At 41.3% G+C, this 18,349-nt stretch overlaps 1 protein-coding gene across 1 annotated transcript in view; it reads right to left on the bottom strand.

The window, feature by feature from the left end:
• The window catches only part of LOC121389191, a 17,789-nt gene extending 299 nt beyond the window's left edge, over window positions 1-17,490 (bottom strand). The window contains exons 1-3 of the mRNA XM_041520795.1: window positions 17,212-17,490; window positions 12,459-12,586; window positions 7-28 (exon numbers count right to left, since the gene is read on the bottom strand). Coding sequence (XP_041376729.1) covers window positions 7-28; window positions 12,459-12,586; window positions 17,212-17,413 — 352 coding nt within the window. The 5' untranslated portion in view covers window positions 17,414-17,490. The remainder of the gene's footprint in view (window positions 1-6; window positions 29-12,458; window positions 12,587-17,211) is intronic.
• Between the last annotated feature and the right edge of the window lie 859 nt (window positions 17,491-18,349).

The following is an 18,349-nucleotide window of genomic DNA, read 5'->3' as shown; positions in this document are numbered from 1 at the left end:
TCTGGCAGACCTTCTGAAGAGAAAAAACCTGCAAAAAGAAAGCATTGTATAATTTCAAACGACACGTCAGCACACTGTTTAATCAGCAGAGTTTACGTGCAGATTTACAGGATATTAAACGAGCTTTCATTTCCTATCATGTTACGAAATGGTAGCGAGTTTAATATCCTATTTATTACCCATAATCGATCTTAATTTAATTCACTCATCTTGTTTCGTTCCGTTTGTAAGGTTGTGCGCCAATTGATGACGTAAGGTTGTGACCGCCAGTTGATGACGTCATCGTGGGACGTCATAAGTATTGTTACGTGGGTAATAAATAGGTAGTACTAAACCACCTAGCGTTCGAGGGTGCTAGTGGAGACGTATCACTTGAATTGGTGATAAATACCAAGATATTTTTAACCATGTGCAATTTTATTTCATCTAGTACCACTGTGTTAAGTATCCTTGTGCTTGAAACATGTACGGGGTACCTGTAAAAAAGTACTCTAATTTTGTGCGGAACTAGGGTAGTGATAGACACTACCCGTTATCTCAGAAACTAGCAGCTTGACCCCCAATATTTTTCTGATTCACTTTAAGGATGAAGGGCGGTAGTATTTATATCCGTGATGTTTATGTCGATTGATACGCTGCAGGTAGGAGTTTTAGCCACATATGTTTGTGACGGTACATGCTCTTAATTTTGTTTTCGCCTGTGGCGATATTAATTGTTCTAGAGGACCATGTGCAGTTCCAAATGCACTTAGCCAGATGGGCAACTTGTTACGTAATACCTTTGCGCGACGGTCGTCGAGCTGTACGCCTAATACACACCCAGAGCAGGTGTGGAGGCCATGTGACCAGTAGTTACGTAATACCTCCGCAAGTGCGGGTTTTACAACCGTGATTTCTGGCGAACTGGCGACAGCCAGTCTGACGATCTAAGAAAATATACCGACTCTGAGGGAGGTGGAAATATCAGATGATAGGTGAGGTACCGCGTTGTAACCCCAGGCGATATTCGCTGTCTCTGAGAGTTTTGAATAAATAGCTAGGGTTTAGAGATATCGAGGAAAAGCAAAAAGGACGGCTACCAGGGAACGTTAGTCCGTTTGGACTTTGGTAAATATATTATTTCTGCTCTGTTGTATAACCTTGATGTGATTGATGTGACTTTTAAATATTTTAATACTGTATTATACCAATATTATTTAGACAGTGTCTTCGGTCATCTGACGAATTAAATCGTAGTCTTACTGTTCTATATTGATACGAGTATTTGGTAATATAAAGCTTAGCCAGTCATCCTAGAAGACCTAGGTAAACAGTAGGTTATTGTCTTTATTGTGATAGGTACCAGTATTAATTCTGTGTTACAAGGTTACTGAATGAGTAGTTAGGGTTAATTAAAAATTAACCAGTTAGGAATAGAGCTGTAATTCCTTTATTAATTAAGTTCCCCTAGAAGCGTTTCTCAATTATCACACGTGTGGGTGTTGTGTCACGGTGTAGTGATTAGCATATTGTGTAAACTAGACACCTAGAGATTAACTAACTAAGTGATCAGTTCTGGGTTGTTATTCTTGTTGTTATTAATTAACTACTGCGGCAGTACATTCATCAGCGTAGGTTAATACAGATTCCAAAGTGTATTGTGTTTTGTTGTGTTTTCTAGTGAACTAAACGTGCTATATTACATATACTTTATATAAGATCGTATCTCTGATCATACCTAGAGACGAGCCAACGCGGGTATATACTGCCTGTTACAGAGAGATCTAATAGATATACAGTTAGGAGAGATATTTGGACAATCGTCTTTTATTCAGTTACGGGTATCATAGAATCCCCGTGACAGTAGTAGAAAATTAGGGCGCTCGTCCCGGATCTGAAACGGGACATGCATATTTAAAAAAGTATTGTTTGTAAATGGGGGCTTTATAAATTAATTTTACAAATTAACTAGAAGTAGCAACGTTGTTCACTAGAAAATTAATTAATATTAAGTGCGTCATATCTAAACATGGATAAGAATTTGCTGGATAGGCCTACACTCAGTGTAGTGGAGATTAAGCTAGTTAGTTGAAATCGCGGGTGAGCGAGAAATTGATTTAACATCAGCTAAAACCTTAGGAGATATAAGATCAATTATTATCCAGGAAATTTTTGGTGATAGTCCTGTTATGGAAGAAAGTGAGATTGTTCCAGAGATAGAGATAAATGACTTGAGTATGGAACAACAGTTAGCTTTTAAAAAGCTTGAGTACGAAAGAGAAGAACGTGCATTAGATAGAGAGAGATAGATAGAGAAAGAGAAGAAAGGAATAGAGAAGATAGAGCTAGAGATGGAGATAGGGAAGATAGAGAGAAGGATAGAGAAGAGAGAGATAGGGATAGAGAATTCCAGTTAGCAAAATTAAAAGTGGAACATGAGTTAAAGTTGAATACTGAAGAAGTTAGACGTGAGGCAGGAAATGGTTTTAACATGTCGGAGGCTTATAGATCAGTGCCTGTATTTGATGACCAGGAGGTAGATATGTTCTTTCAACTTTTTGAACGGGCCGCTAAGCAGCTAAATTGGCCGCAGTCTAAGTGGACATTGTTAGCCGTGTCTAAGTTTAAGGGGAAGGCTAGTGTAGCTTATAATTCAATGAGTGATGAGCGAGCAAGTCAGTACGACCTAGTTAAGGCGGCAGTGTTGAGGGCGTATGAATTACGACCTGAGGATTATCGTTTACGGTATAGCGAGTTGAGAAAAACGCAGGGTCAGTCTTATAGTGAGTTTGTGGCTAAGAAGGCAGGGATGTTTGATAAATGGGTGGTGTCTCATCAGGTAGAGTCATATACCGAGTTACGGGAGTTGTTGATCTTACAGGACATTAAAAATGGATTACCAGTTAGCTTACGTATTCATTTAGAGGATCGTGATGTCAAAAAGATAGAGGAGACAGGCATAGTGGCAGATGATTACGTGTTAATACACAAAGCTCAGGCAGTACAGGGTAGCTCTTTACAACAGGGTGATAAGAAGAAATTTCAGCCAGGTTTTTCCCGGGAAAGTAGCTATCGGGGAGAGTCTTCTAGTTGGTCAGCTAGTCAGGCAAGGAATGCACCTGGTGGGCAAAGTACGGATAAACCGGCATTATCAGCCAATGCACGAACTTTTCGTCCACATTGCAGTTACTGTAAAAAGGATAACCATCTTGTCGGGGACTGTTTTAAAAGGAAACGTGATAATGCGCACGTGGTCGGTTTAGTGAGGTCAGCTCCGTTAGCGAGAGAGTTAATGGTTAGTCCCATAGCAGAGAAAGTAAACCCGTATGTGTCCACTGGTATGGTTTGTGATGTGAAACAAGAATTGAGTCCTAAGGCAATATCAATCTATAGAGATACCAGGTGTAGTCAGAGTCTGATCACGCAAGAGTTTTTAGCTGGTATTGAGAATTCAGATACAGGACGTAGTTTGGCTTTAACCTCGGTTACTGGAGAAAATATGGTTGTCAGGTTACATACGGTTTTCTTGTGTTCGAAGTTTGTGACGGGACCAGTCATTATGGGTGTTGTGAAGGACTTGCCTTTTGAAAACATAGGAGTTTTGTTGGGTAATGATTTGACTAGTCAATGTTGTCAGCCGCAATGTGACCAATTATTAATTGAAGACAGCCCTTTACCCATAGAAGAGTATGAGGTTGATGAGACTAGATATCCTGCGTGTGTAATGACTAGGGCTATGGCCAGTAGGTTAGCACGAGACCCAGAGGATATTTGTGATTTGTCTGATACGTGTGTGAGCCATGAAATTGGAGTGGATGAGGTTATCAGTAAAATGGTAGATAAGTCAACTGAGGAATTAAATGTGGTGGACCCTGTTGATCTCCCGCAGAGGGGAAATAAACCAGTTGTGTTTGATAGGGGGGACTTACCTTGTAATAGACAAGAGTTAATCCTAGAGCAGGGGGCTGATCCAAGTTTGTTGGCAGCTCGCACTACATTGTTAACTGAGGGTGAGATGGAGGATGAGATGTCAGGGTATTATATGAACAAGGCAGTATTAATGAATAAGAGAGTTAGAGACAGGAAGGCTAGGAAGCAACTGAGCCATGCTCAGAGCAAAATAAAATCAGTGTTTGATAGGAAGGCTAGGAAGCAACTGAGCCATGCTCAGAGCAAAATAAAATCAGTGTTTGATAGGAAGACTAGGAGTCGGGAATTTAAACCAGGGGATAAGGTGCTGCTGTACCTTCCCATTAAACGGGGTTCATTGCAGAACAGGTATTTCGGGCCCTATGTTGTGCACAAACGGGTTAATGAGACAGGGTATGTGATAAACACTCCTGATAGGGTTAGGAAAAGTAGGTATTGTCACATCAATTTGCTAAAATGTTATTTTGACAGACTGCCGATAGTTCCAGTACTACCTGTCCAAACTGAGAGACACTCAATTTCCTGTGATGACGTCAAGACTGCGGAGATCAAGTTAGCCAACGGCCAGATTCTAGCAGACTTGAGCCCCCAGCGAGCAAAGCTGACTACATTGATACAAGACAATGTTTCCATTTGTCGGGACCTTCCAACGGTTACCAATACCTTAAGCCAGGATGTTCGCTTGGAACCCAACGCTACACCGATTAGACAGCATGCCTATCGGAGAAAACCTGGAAAAACGTGCGACACTGAAAAAGAAGGAAACGAAGTTCCAGTGGTCAGATGAATGCGAGAAGTCATTTAACCATTCTCAAGCAGATGCTCTCCTCGTCTCCCGTGATGGCAGCACCAGACTACCGAATGCCGTTCAAGCTAGCTGTGGATGCCAGTGACGTGGGAGCTGGAGCTGTGCTGTTTCAAGAAGATGAAAATGGACTGGACCATCCTGTAAGTTTCTTCTAGAAAAAGTTTGACAAACACCAGGTGAACTATTCCACTATAGAGAAGGAAGCTTTGGCCATGGTACAAGCTCTGAAGCATTTTCAGATCTACGTGAAATCGGCAGTGCACCAAGTGGTGGTCTTTACTGATCATAATCCGCTTACCTTCATTCACAGAATGAAAGCCACCAACCAGAGAGTTTTGAGGTGAAGTCTTCTTCTGCAAGAATACCCAATTACCATTGAACATATCAAGGGCACATCCAATGTAATCGCTGATGCCCTGTCCCGAAGTTGAACGTTATGATAATGTGTTGACATTATTGATTTCTGTTTTGTTTTTATATATTTTATTTGTATACCAGGGACTCAGACTCAGTGTGATTACTGGTAGTCACCTTATTATTACATGTGTTATAAATGTCCGTATGCGTCGGTTAACGCACCTTTTTGTTTTAATGTAGTATATTTCCCTATTCCTAGAGTAGAGGAAATATCCTTTTTGAGTTGGGGGTGTATGACGGTACATGCGATATTAATTGTTCTAGAGGACCGTGTGCAGTTCCAAATGCACTTAGCCAGATGGGCAACTTGTTACGTAATACCTTTGCGCGACGGTCGTCGAGCTGTACGCCTAATACACACCCAGAGCAGGTGTGGAGGCCATGTGACCAGTAGTTACGTAATACCTCCGCAAGTGCGGGTTTTACAACCGTGATTTCTGGCGAACTGGCGACAGCCAGTCTGACGATCTAAGAAAATATACCGACTCTGGGAGAGGTGGAAATATTAGATGATAGGTGAGGTACCGCGTTGTACCTCCAGGCGATATTCGCTGTCTCTGAGAGTTTTGAATAAATGGCTAGGGTTTAGAGATATCGAGGAAAAGCAAAAAGGACGGCACCCAGGGAACGTTAGTCCGTTTGGACTTTTAAATATTTTAATACTGTATTATACCAATAATATTTAGACAGTGTCTTCGGTCATCTGACGAAGTAAATCGTAGTCTTACTGTTCTATATTTATACGAGTATTTGGTAATATAAAGCTTAGCCAGTCATCCTAGAAGACCTAGGTAAACGGTAGGTTATTGTCTTTATTGTGATAGGTACCAGTATTAATTCTGTGTTACAAGGTTACTGAATGAGTAGTTAGGGTTAATTAAAAATTAACCAGTTAGGAATAGAGCTGTAATTCCTTTATTAAATAAGTTCCCCTAGAAGCGTTTCTCAATTATCACACGTGTGGGTGTTGTGTCACGGTGTAGTGATTAGCATATTGTGTAAACTAGACACCTAGAGATTAACTAACTAAGTGATGAGTTCTGGGTTGTTATTCTTGTTGTTATTAATTAACTACTGCGGCAGTACATTTGTCAGCGTAGGTTAATACAGATTCCAAAGTGTATTGTGTTTTGTTGTGTTTTCTAGTGAACTAAACGTGCTATATTACATATACTTTATATAAGATCGTATCTCTGATCATACCTAGAGACGAGCCAACGCGGGTATATACTGCCTGTTACAGAGAGATCTAATAGATATACAGTTAGGAGAGATATTTGGACAATCGTATTTTATTCAGTTACGGGTATTATAGAATCCCCGTGACAATGTTACTATTGTCGTCTATGGGATTTGATTTGGTAGTATACAGCCTATACGTCAAATGTCACGTGCACATGTTGAAGACGACGAACAAACCCAGGCGCGTGTGCAGGAATTTTAGCGGATGGGGCGGGGGTGGGGGGGGGGGGGGTGTCTAGACTGGGGATTGAAATTTATTGAGGGTCGAGTCATGCTTCATCGGGAAATATACTATGACAAAAAGAAAAATTGTTTGATCAGGGAGAGGCTATCATAGAAAACAATGCAGAAATTGTAAAAGCAAATAATGTGTCAATATGAAACAGATATGTCAATTGTAAAAAAAAACCCAGACTGCGTACATTTGAATGGGTTAATCTGGACATGTCGATAACACTTTGACACCTTCTGTGCATACTACCAATCAGGTGGGTGATGCGTTGATCTGGAATATGACCCCATTCCTCCTGGAGCACCTGCTGCAGCTCACCCAGAGTCAGAGGTTGCACTGGTCGTTTGAAAATGGCATGCTGAAGCATGTCCCAAACAACTATATCGGATTTAAGTCTGGAGAACGTGCAGGCCAATCAATACGATCAACTGATTCCATATCCAGATATTCCTTAACAATACGAGCACGATGTGGACGTGCATTATCGTCCATAAGAAGAAAGCCAGGACCAACTGCACCACCAAATGGGCGAACAATCGGGTGGAGGATTTCATCTCTATATCTCCGAGCATTGAGAGTTCCATTTTGGATCACATAGAGGTCAGTGCGTCCCATCATGTTAATGCCTCCCCATACCATTACAGATCCACCTCCATATATGTCATGTTCCGCTATAAGATGTAAAAATCTCTCTCCAGGCCGTCTTCGTACTCTAGACCGTCTATTAGTGTAATCCAGACAAAAACGAGATACATCTGTGAACAGCACGGGGCCTAATCTTGACGAGTCCATCTAACATGAACCCTTACCCAGTTCAAACGCTCTTCAACATGATGCCGTGTGAGTGGAACTCTAATAGCTTGTTTTCTTGAATGCAAACTTGCTTCATGAATCCATCTACGGATAGTTTGTGTGGAAACGTGAAATCCAGCTACATTTTGGAGGTGGTTTTGCAAATGAGTTGCACTCAAAGTGGGTCGACGACGCGCTTCTACGGCAACATGGCGATCATCACGGGGTCTTGTTACCCTTGATCGACCTCCACCATGATGCTGGTTTACTCTGCCTATCGTTAGGTACCGATTCCATAACCAGGATATCACGATTTGGGATACGTTAAGTTGAGTTGTCACATAAGCTTGAGTTACCCCCATTTTCAACCATTCCAACACATCTGTTTAGGTCATCGTTGTTTAAACGTCGTCTTTGATTGTTTGGAGGCATAAAGTTATATGCAATATTGAAATGATGATAAAATGTGCTTAATATTTTTACGCTGCAATACCCTTGAACATCTTTGCTAACTTTCAAATGTCTGGTCACATATTGCACATGCATTTCATGCTTCATGTTGACAGTGCAGCCAAACATCATTACCGTAGATAATTTGATAAACGACAGGTCAGTTGTTTATTTTATAAACTGCAATCTTTTTCGTGTACTGAACATGCATACAACATTGTTAAATTGCATTCCCTAGTAAAAGTTGAGTAGATGACTGTGTGTATACATGTACGTACACCGTAAATAGTTAACACCGTACACACCTTGCGCTCCAGTAAATGACGGTGTGTATGCGTGTATACATGTACGTACACTGTAAGTAGTAAACACCGTACATACCTTCGCTCCAGTAGATGACTGTGTGTATGTGTGTATACATGTACGTACACTGTAAACACCGTACATACCTTGCACTCCAGTAGATGACTGTGTGTATGTGTGTATACATGTACGTACACTTTACAGTAAACACCGTACATACATTGCGCTCATGTAGATGACTGTGTGTATGTGTGTATACATGTACGTACATTGTAAACACCGTACATACCTTGCGCTCCACTATATGACTGTGTATGTGTGTATACATGTACGTACACTTTAAACACCGTACATAGCTTGCGCTCCAGTAGATGACTGTGTGTATGTGTGTATTCATGTACGTACACTGTAAACACCGTACATACCTTGAGCTCCAGTAGATGACTGTGTGTATACATGTACGTACACTGTAAATAGTAAACACCGTACATACATTGCGCTCCAGTAGATTACTGTGTGTATGTGTGTATACATGTACGTACACTGTAAAAACCAGGCATACATTGCGCTCCAGTAGATGACTGTGTGTATGTTTGTATACATGCACGTACACTGTAAGTAGTAAACACCGTACATACCTTGCGCTCCAATAGATGACTGTGTGTATGTGTGTATACATGTACGTACACTGTAAACACCAGGCATACATTGCGCTCCAGTAGATGACTGTGTGTATGTGTGTATATATGTACGTACACTGTAAACACCGTACATACCTTGCGCTCCAGTAGATGACTGTGTGTATGTGTGTATACACGTACGTACACTTGCGCTCCAGTAGACGACTGTGTGTATGTGTGTATACATGTACGTACACTGTAAATAGTTAACGCCGTACAAACCTTGCGCTCTAGTAGATGACTGTGTGTATGTGTGTATACATGTACGTACACTGTAAATAGTAAACACCGTACATACCTTGCGCTCCAGTAGATGACTGTGTGTATGCATGTATACATGTACGTACACTAAGTAGTGAACACCGTACACACCTTGCGCTCCAGTAGATGACTGTGTATGTGTGTATACATGTACGTACACTGTAAACACCGTACATACCTTGCGCTCCAGTAGATGACTGTGTGTATGTGAGTATACATGTACGTACACTGTAAACACCGTACATACCTTGCGCTCCAGTAGATGACTGTGTGTATGTGTGTATACATGTACGTACACTGTAAGTAGTAAACACCGTATACACCTTGCGCTCCAGTAGATGACTGTGTGTATGTGTGTATACATGTACGTACACTGAAAAAACCGTACATACCTTGCGCTCCAGTAGATGACTGTGTGTATGTGTGTATACATGTACGTACACTTTACAGTAAACACCGTACATACCTTGCGCTCCAGTAGATTACTGTGTGTATGTGTGTATACATGTACGTACACTGTAAAAACCAGGCATACATTGCGCTCCAGTAGATGACTGTGTGTATGTTTGTATACATGCACGTACACTGTAAGTAGTAAACACCGTACATACCTTGCGCTCCAGTAGATGACTGTGTGTATGTGTTTATACATGTACGTACACTTGCGCTCCAGTAGATGTCTGTGTGTATATGTGTATACATGTACGTACACTTGCGCTCCAGTAGATGACTCTGTGTATATGTGTATACATGTACGTACACTGTAAAAACCGTACATACCTTGCGCTCCAGTAGATGACTGTGTGTATGTGTGTATACATGTACGTACACTGTAAACACCGTACATACCTTGCGCTCCAATAGATGACTGTGTATGTGTGTATTCATGTAGGTACACTGTAAACACTGTAGATACCTTGCGCTCCAGTAGATGACTGTGTGTATGTGTGTATACATGTACGTACACTGTAAACACCGTACATACCTTGCGCTCCAGTAGATGACTGTGTGTATGTGTGTATACATGTACGTACACTGTAAATAGTAAACGCCGTACATACCTTGCGCTCCAGTAGATGACTGTGTGTATGTGTGTATACATGTACGTACACTGTAAACACTGTACATACCTTGCGCTCCAGTAGATGACTGTGTGTATGTGTGTATACATGTACGTACACTTGCGCTCCAGTAGATGACTGTGTGTATATGTGTATACATGTACGTACACTTGCGCTCCAGTAGATGACTGTGTGTATATGTGTATACATGTACGTACACTGTAAAAACCGTACATACCTTGCGCTCCAGTAGATGACTGTGTGTATGTGTGTATACATGTACGTACACTGTAAACACCGTACATACCTTGCGCTCCAGTAGATGACTGTGTGTATGTGTGTATACATGTACGTACACTGTAAACACAGTACATACCTTGCGCTCCAGTAGATGGCTGTGTGTATGTGTGTATACATGTACGTACACTGTAAACACCGTACATACCTTGCGCTCCAGTAGATGACTGTGTGTATGTGTGTATACATGTACGTACACCGTAAGTAGTAAACACAGTACATACCTTGCGCTCCAGTAGATGACTGTGTGTATGTGTGTATACATGTACGTACACTTGCGCTCCAGTAGATGACTGTGTGTATATGTGTATACATGTACGTACACCGTAAGTAGTTAACAACGTACATACCTTGCGCTCCAGTAGATGACTGTGTGTATGTGTGTATACATGTACGTACACTGTAAGTAGTAAACACCGTGCATACCTTGCGCTCCAGTAGATGACTGTGTATACCTGTACGTACACTGTAAAAACCGTACATACCTTGCGCTCCAGTAAATGACTGTGTGTATGTGTATACATGTACGTACACTGTAAACACCGTACATACCTTGCGCTCCAGTAGATGACTGTGTGTATGTGTGTATACATGTACGTACATTGTAAACACCGTACATACCTTGCGCTCCAGTAGATGACTGTGTGTATGTGTGTATACATGTACGTACACTGTAAACACCGTACATACCTTGCGCTCCAGTAGATGACTGTGTGTATGTGTGTATACATGTACGTACATTGTAAACACCGTACATACCTTGCGCTCCACTATATGACTGTGTATGTGTGTATACATGTACGTACACTTTAAACACCGTACATAGCTTGCGCTCCAGTAGATGACTGTGTGTATGTGTGTATTCATGTACGTACACTGTAAACACCGTACATACCTTGAGCTCCAGTAGATGACTGTGTGTATACATGTACGTACACTGTAAATAGTAAACACCGTACATACATTGCGCTCCAGTAGATTACTGTGTGTATGTGTGTATACATGTACGTACACTGTAAACACCAGGCATACATTGCGCTCCAGTAGATGACTGTGTGTATGTGTGTATACATGTACGCACACCGTAAGTAGTAAACACAGTACATACCTTGCGCTGCAGTAGATGACTGTGTGTATGTGTGTATACATGTACGCACACCGTAAGTAGTAAACACAGTACATACCTTGCGCTGCAGTAGATGACTGTGTGTATGTGTGTATACATGTACGCACACCGTAAGTAGTAAACACAGTACACACCTTGCGCTCCAGTAGATGACTGTGTGTATGTGTGTATACATGTACGTACACTGTAAATAGAAAACACCGTACACACCTTGCGCTCCAGTAGATGACTGTGTGTATGTGTGTATACATGTACGTACACTGTAAATAGTTAACACCGTACACACCTTGCGCTCCAGTAGATGACTGTGTGTATGTGTGTATACATGTACGTACACTGTAAATAGTTAACACCGTACACACCTTGCGCTCCAGTAGATGACTGTGTGTATGTGTGTATACATGTACGCACACCGTAAGTAGTAAACACCGTACATACCTTGCGCTCCAGTAGATGACTGTGTGTATGTGTGTATACCGTAAGTAGTAAACACCGTGAATACCTTGCGCTCCAGTAGATGACTGTGTGTATGTGTATACATGTACGTACACTGTAGGTAGTAAACACCGTACACACCTTGCGCTCCAGTAGATGACTGTGTGTATGTGTGTATACATGTACGTACGCTGTAAATAGTTAACACCGTACACACCTTGCGCTCCAGTAGATGACTGTGTGTATGTGTGTATACATGTACGTACACTGTAAGTAGTAAACACCGTACACACCTTGCGCTCCAGTAGATGACTGTGTGTATGTGTGTATACATGTACGTACACTGTAAGTAGTAAACACCGTACACACCTTGCGCTCCAGTAGATGACTGTGTGTATGTGTCTATACATGTACGTACACTGTAAGTAGTAAACACCGTACACACCTTTCGCTCCAGATCCTTTCTAACTTGATCCTGCTCTTCCACATCGCGGCTGTATTTATTTATCGTCTTGAGGAGTTCGCATTTCTCAGTCAGTGTCTTCTTGAGCGTGTCTTCTAACTTGGTTAAGGCTGAAATACATTTGAATGTTCTTTTCAGGGTTGTTTATTTGGGAGATGGGGGTAAGGGTGCTTTTTTATACAAACAATTTCATTATTATTTATTTGTGAGGGGTATTGTTTGTGTTTGTTTGTTTGTTTGTTTGGATTGTATTGTTTTGGTTTTGGTTTGTTTTGAGGTTTTTTTGTTTTTGTTTTTTGTTATATTATGTTATGTTATGTTATGTTATGTTATGTTATGTTATGTGTTTTGTTGTTTTGTTTTGTTTTGTTGTTGTTTTTTGGGGGTGCGATTATTTAAAAAAAAAAATTAAGCGCAGTAAGATGTTTATTCAACCAAAACTGGTTTTAGTAGCAAGGGATGTTTTGTTTGCACATTCCCCACTGAGAGCATTGACCACGTATAATATACATATTACGTACATTATGTTTGAGATATTAGCCCAATCTGATTAAAATTAACTCTACTGGATCTACCCTGGTAGATCTAACAGCACTGCGTGGACTCCCATGTCCAGGTGACATTTCATCTATAAATAACAATTCAAATATCGACCAATTACACTTCGCCGTTTATAGCGTTATTCGGGAGCATACAAATTCTAAAAATATCGGGCGAGACTATTTATGTAATAGGCGAACTTGTTGGTCTATTTCAGCATTAAAAACAGGGGGGGATGTGCAGTAATAAACTCTGGATTGTATACTAGTATAAACATATTTTATGACTATACCATCACGGGTTTTTTTTCGTCTTGAAACGAATTTTATATAAAATTTTATATTGAAATTAGTTTCCGGCATACTTCGTAATTCACGCGAATCATTTCGTATACCCTCGGCATAATCCCGAATGTTTTCAAATTCTTTTAAAATCACTGGCGTGATTTTGCAAGTAAGATTTTGATTGGTCGAATGAAAGGTCAACTGGACATGGGCTCCAACGGGCTGCTGTTAGATCCACATGTAATAGTGGAGCTAATTTTAATTATATTGATATTAGTCGGACCGTGATACAATTAGATGTTTCCGCCATACGGCAGGCCTGTAGCCAGGCGGCAGAAACAGGAGCTTTATCACCGAAAGGTATCCAGGCGCGGATCATGTTGTTGTTGTTGTTTTTTGACGTGGGGGGGGGGGGGGGGGGGGGTCTACATACAACTATTTAAATGGAAGCTGTGTTATAGAGGTAAATACACTTTAAAGTAAGTTGATTTTGTTTCGTCGTGAACAGGGGTTGTCCAGCCCCCTCTTGACAACATTAGATCGATCCGCGGCTGATATTCCGCTGAAGTTTGAAAGATGTTAAAAGTTAGTTTGTTTTGTTTAACAACACACATACTCTAGTTTTGAAAGACTAAGGTATATTTTTTTTTCCACTATTATAGCCGTTTTTTGATAACTGGATTCATACTTAACTTAGATTTTATGGTTTAGATTATGAATTTCCGTACATTCGAAGTATGTTTGGTCATCATGATGTTTTTAATATCACAAAATTCATTGCTCGTATTTAAAAAAAAAGCACGTGCGTCTGAGAAGTAACAGTTATGGAGTCGAGTTTTACACTATTTTTAGAGGCTATTTCACCATTTCAAAGTCACAAACTCATGTTTCGCTCAATTTTAACTTTATCGAAATGTGTTACAGGTTTGTAGATTAACTAAACTTAGTGTTAATTTTCACGGGTTGAAACTAGGGTCTGTCCCTTTGAAACACAAAGTTTGATTAACTAATATAATCATCGACTATTGGACGTAATACACAGTTCATACTTCTGACACGTAGACTTCAGAGGCAACACAATACATTTTTCCATTGGTCGGAGCTAGACGTAGCCCAGTGGTATAGCGCTCGCTTCATGTGCGGTCGGTTTGGGATCGATCCCCGTCGGTGGGCCCATTGGGCTATTTCTCGTTCCAGCCAGAGCTCCACACCTGGTGTAACAAAGGCCGTGGTATGTACTATCCTGTCTCTGGGATGGTGCATATAAAAGATCCCTTGCTGCTTATCGAAAAGAGTAGCCCATGAAGAAGTGACAGCGGCTTTCCTCTCTCAATATATGTGTGATCCTTAGCCATATGTCCGACGCCATATAACCGTAAATAAAATGTGTTGAGTGCCTCGACCGGCTCCTCCGTCCAGGACAGGAAAAGGGTTGAGATGGGTGGGAGAGGGGACCGCCCGCTCTGGCAGTGCAAGGGAGCACCAGCAATTTTGGCGCAATTGAATCTTGACTATCCCGTTGGATTAGGAAGGAAGGAAGAAAATGTTTTATTTAACGACGCAGTCAGCACACTTAATTTACGGTTATATGGCGTCAGACATATTTTTAAGGACCACACAGGTTTGAGAAAGGAAACCCGCTGTCACCACTTCATGGGCTACTCTTTTCGATTAGCAGCAAGGGATCTTTTATGTGCACCATCCCACAGACAGGATAGTACATACCACGGCCTTTGTTACACCAGTTATGAAGCACTGGCTGGAATTAGAAATAGCCGAATGGGTCCACCGACGGGGATCGATCCTAGACCGACCGCGGATCAAACGAACGCTTTACCACTGGGCTACGTTTGATTAAGTCAAAAAGGAAAGTAATGCGTATTTTCTTGAAGGAATTTTGGCGCATTTTTGAACGGTTTATCGAAAGAAAGAAAAAAAGGAGCTACATGTTAATTGGAACTTAAGTTTGCCGAGAGTAGCTCGTATTGGATCTTTATATATGCACTCTCCAACAGACAGGACAGCACATACCACAACGTTTGACATACCGATCGTTGTTTGAAAGAGGTGCGACGGCTGCTGGGTGGATTGCATTGATTGGCTGGTTGAATGGTTGATCGACTGGTTGGTTTGCGGATTATTTTGATTATTTTATCGATTAATCGATTGATTGATTTGTGCACTGATTGAGTTACTAATGAATCAATCGATGGTCGTCGATCGATCAAAATGGCGTTTGTGCGTTCCAATGACGTCACGCGCATCAATTTGTATAGCGTTGCCATGACGCTACTGTCTCAAACTCTATTAATAATAGAGTCTCGAGTCTAGACTAAAAGGTTTTATAAGCATCAGGGTCCATATTTCGAAGCCATCTTCGCGCTACGAAATCGTAAAACTATCGTAGGTTGTGACGTCAGTACAGTACACGCCATAGTGACGTCATAGCTTACGATGGTTTTACGATTTCGTAGGTCAAGATTGCTTCAAAAATATGGGTCCAGGCCTGGTCATCCTGGTGTTTTGTAATACCACAAAATGCAGACTTCATATATTTAAAAACAAATGTACCTCTTACAAGTAACTGTTAAACGGTTATGGAAGACGAGCCCTAATCTATGTTTAAAGGATATCTTCCCGTTTCTACACTAGTTACACACTCTTGTTTCGCTCTCTTACAACTTTACCAACTATGTTACAGGCTTATAGATTAAAGTTTGTTTTGTTTAACTAGAACACAATGATTTTAATCATTGGCTATTGCAGAGGCGGATCTAGGAGGTGGGGGTGGGGAGCTAAATTTTGCGATAGTTAAATTTTATTATATATTAATTTTCATTTTTTTTACGATCCGCCTCCAAACCTCCCCCAAAGTTCCCTTGGCATTCCACCTCATGTCACTGCCCCCCCCCCCCCCCCCACCCCCCAGTGGATGTTCTGGATCCGCCACTGTATTGGATGTCAAACATTACGTAATTTGGAGAGGATACCCGCTACACTGTTCCATTAATAGCAGATGATCTTTTAGGTACATCATCCCATAGACAGGATGACACATGCCACGGCCTTTGGTATACCAGTCGAGGTACACTGGCTGGAACGAGAAATAGCCCACTGGGACCACCGACGGGGATTGATTCCAAATCGACCGCGCCACAAGCGAGCGCGTTGCCACTGGGCTACGCCCCGTCCCCTAACCAAACGCAATGTTCATTTAGTATTACACGGGTTAAAACTAGGGTCTCGAATTTAAATTATTTTTAAGGGTATTTAACGTAACAGACTCTTGTTTCACTCTGTTGTAACTATCCAAATATGTTACAAAAAAGAAAAGAAAGAAATTTACTTAATTTACGGTTATATGGCGTCAGTCATATGGTTAAGGACCACACAGATTTTGAGAGAAAACCCGCTGTCGCCACTACATGGGCTACTCTTTCCGATTAGCAGCAAGCGATCTTTTATTTGCGCTTCCCACAGGCAGGATAGCACAAACCATGGCCTTTGTTGAACCAGTTATGGATCACTGGTCGGTACAAGTGGTTTACACCTACCCATTGCGCCTTGCGGCGCACTCACTCAGGGTTTGGATTCGGTATCTGAATTAAAAATCCCATGACTGGGATCCGAACCCAGTACCTACCAGCCTGTAGTCCGATGGCTAAACCACTGCGCCACCGAGGCCGGTAAATATGTTACAGGTTTACAGATTAACCAAACTTAGTGTCCATTTTCAAGGGTTCAAAGGGTCTGCTTTATAAGGGTATTTTCCCGTTTCAACACCACAGACGCTTGTTTCATTCTTTTATAACTTTTATCCAAACCTGTTACATATTTATAGATGCACCATTACTTAGTGTCCATTTTCACAGGTTGAAACTTGGGTCTGCGACTTTAAAACAATTATTTACCTGATAACCGTCTTCTAAACTTGGCGTCATGACACGCAATTCCGACGGACAACAGATAGCTGGTTTCCAGTTTCTTGTTTTCTTGTAGAAGACGTATATAGTCCACGTGTTCCTGATTCGGATTCGTGTGCTCCGTAATGTTGGATCGCGACCTGAGATCGTCCATTCGCAGCGTATCGAAGTCGATCGTACCCGAAGACATGGCGTTACCTGAACCGATGCTAGTTTCTAACAAGCAAGTACCATGGAAGAACAAGCAACAATGGTTGTGACGTCATCGATATTGTCTTTGAAACCTTGGCGTCGTCAATACGTAGCAGTATACAGTTAGCGAAAAGAGTTCGCTTGTTGTTTTTTGTACATTTTCTCGTTTGAAGGCTAATTATTTGGAATATTAAGTACATTCTAAAGCTTAGTGACAGCCAAGGAGTTGTTTTTTAAAATGACACTAGTCTTAGTTTATCACCAGGAATGCAAACCGTTCTGTTTAGCTGTAACGAGGCTTAGTATTCATGTACGGGTTTTTTTTATGTGAAAAACCGGCCTCGGTGGCGTTGTGTTTAGGCCATCGGTCTACAGGCTGGTTGGTACTGGGTTCGGATCCCAGTCGAGGCATGGGATTTTTAATCCAGATACCGACTCCAAACCCTGAGTGAGTGCTCCGCAAGGCTCAATGGGTAGGTGTAAACCACTTGCACCGACCAGTGATCCATAACTGGTTCAACAAAGACCATGGTTTGTGCTATCCTGCATGTGGGAAGCGCAAATAAAAGATATATATCAAAGGCCGTGGTATGTACTACCATATAACCGTATGTACTAGCCATATAACCGTAAATAAAATGTGTTGCGTGCGTCGTTAAATAAAACATTTCTTTCTTGAGGGGATCGGGGCTTATTTTCTTACACGAACACTCGAATACAAACAATTTGTAATTACGAGTTTACAACTCGGAAATATTAATTTCCGAGCACACCCGAGGGCAGCATATTGTCTATTATTGGTAGAAGACCACAGTTATTTGTTAATCTTCAGCTGAAATTTATACATACCAAGCCCTGGCATCCTAAATGCCCACTATGGTCTAATAATAAAGAAAGATAGGCTACAGGTATTTTAGTCTCAAGGAAGTTACAG

This window comes from Gigantopelta aegis, chromosome 14, assembly GCF_016097555.1.
Source record: "Gigantopelta aegis isolate Gae_Host chromosome 14, Gae_host_genome, whole genome shotgun sequence".
Classification (NCBI taxonomy): domain Eukaryota; kingdom Metazoa; phylum Mollusca; class Gastropoda; order Neomphalida; family Peltospiridae; genus Gigantopelta; species Gigantopelta aegis.
Note: the sequence above shows the minus strand (reverse complement) of the source record. Positions and strands in the feature narration are given on the sequence as shown.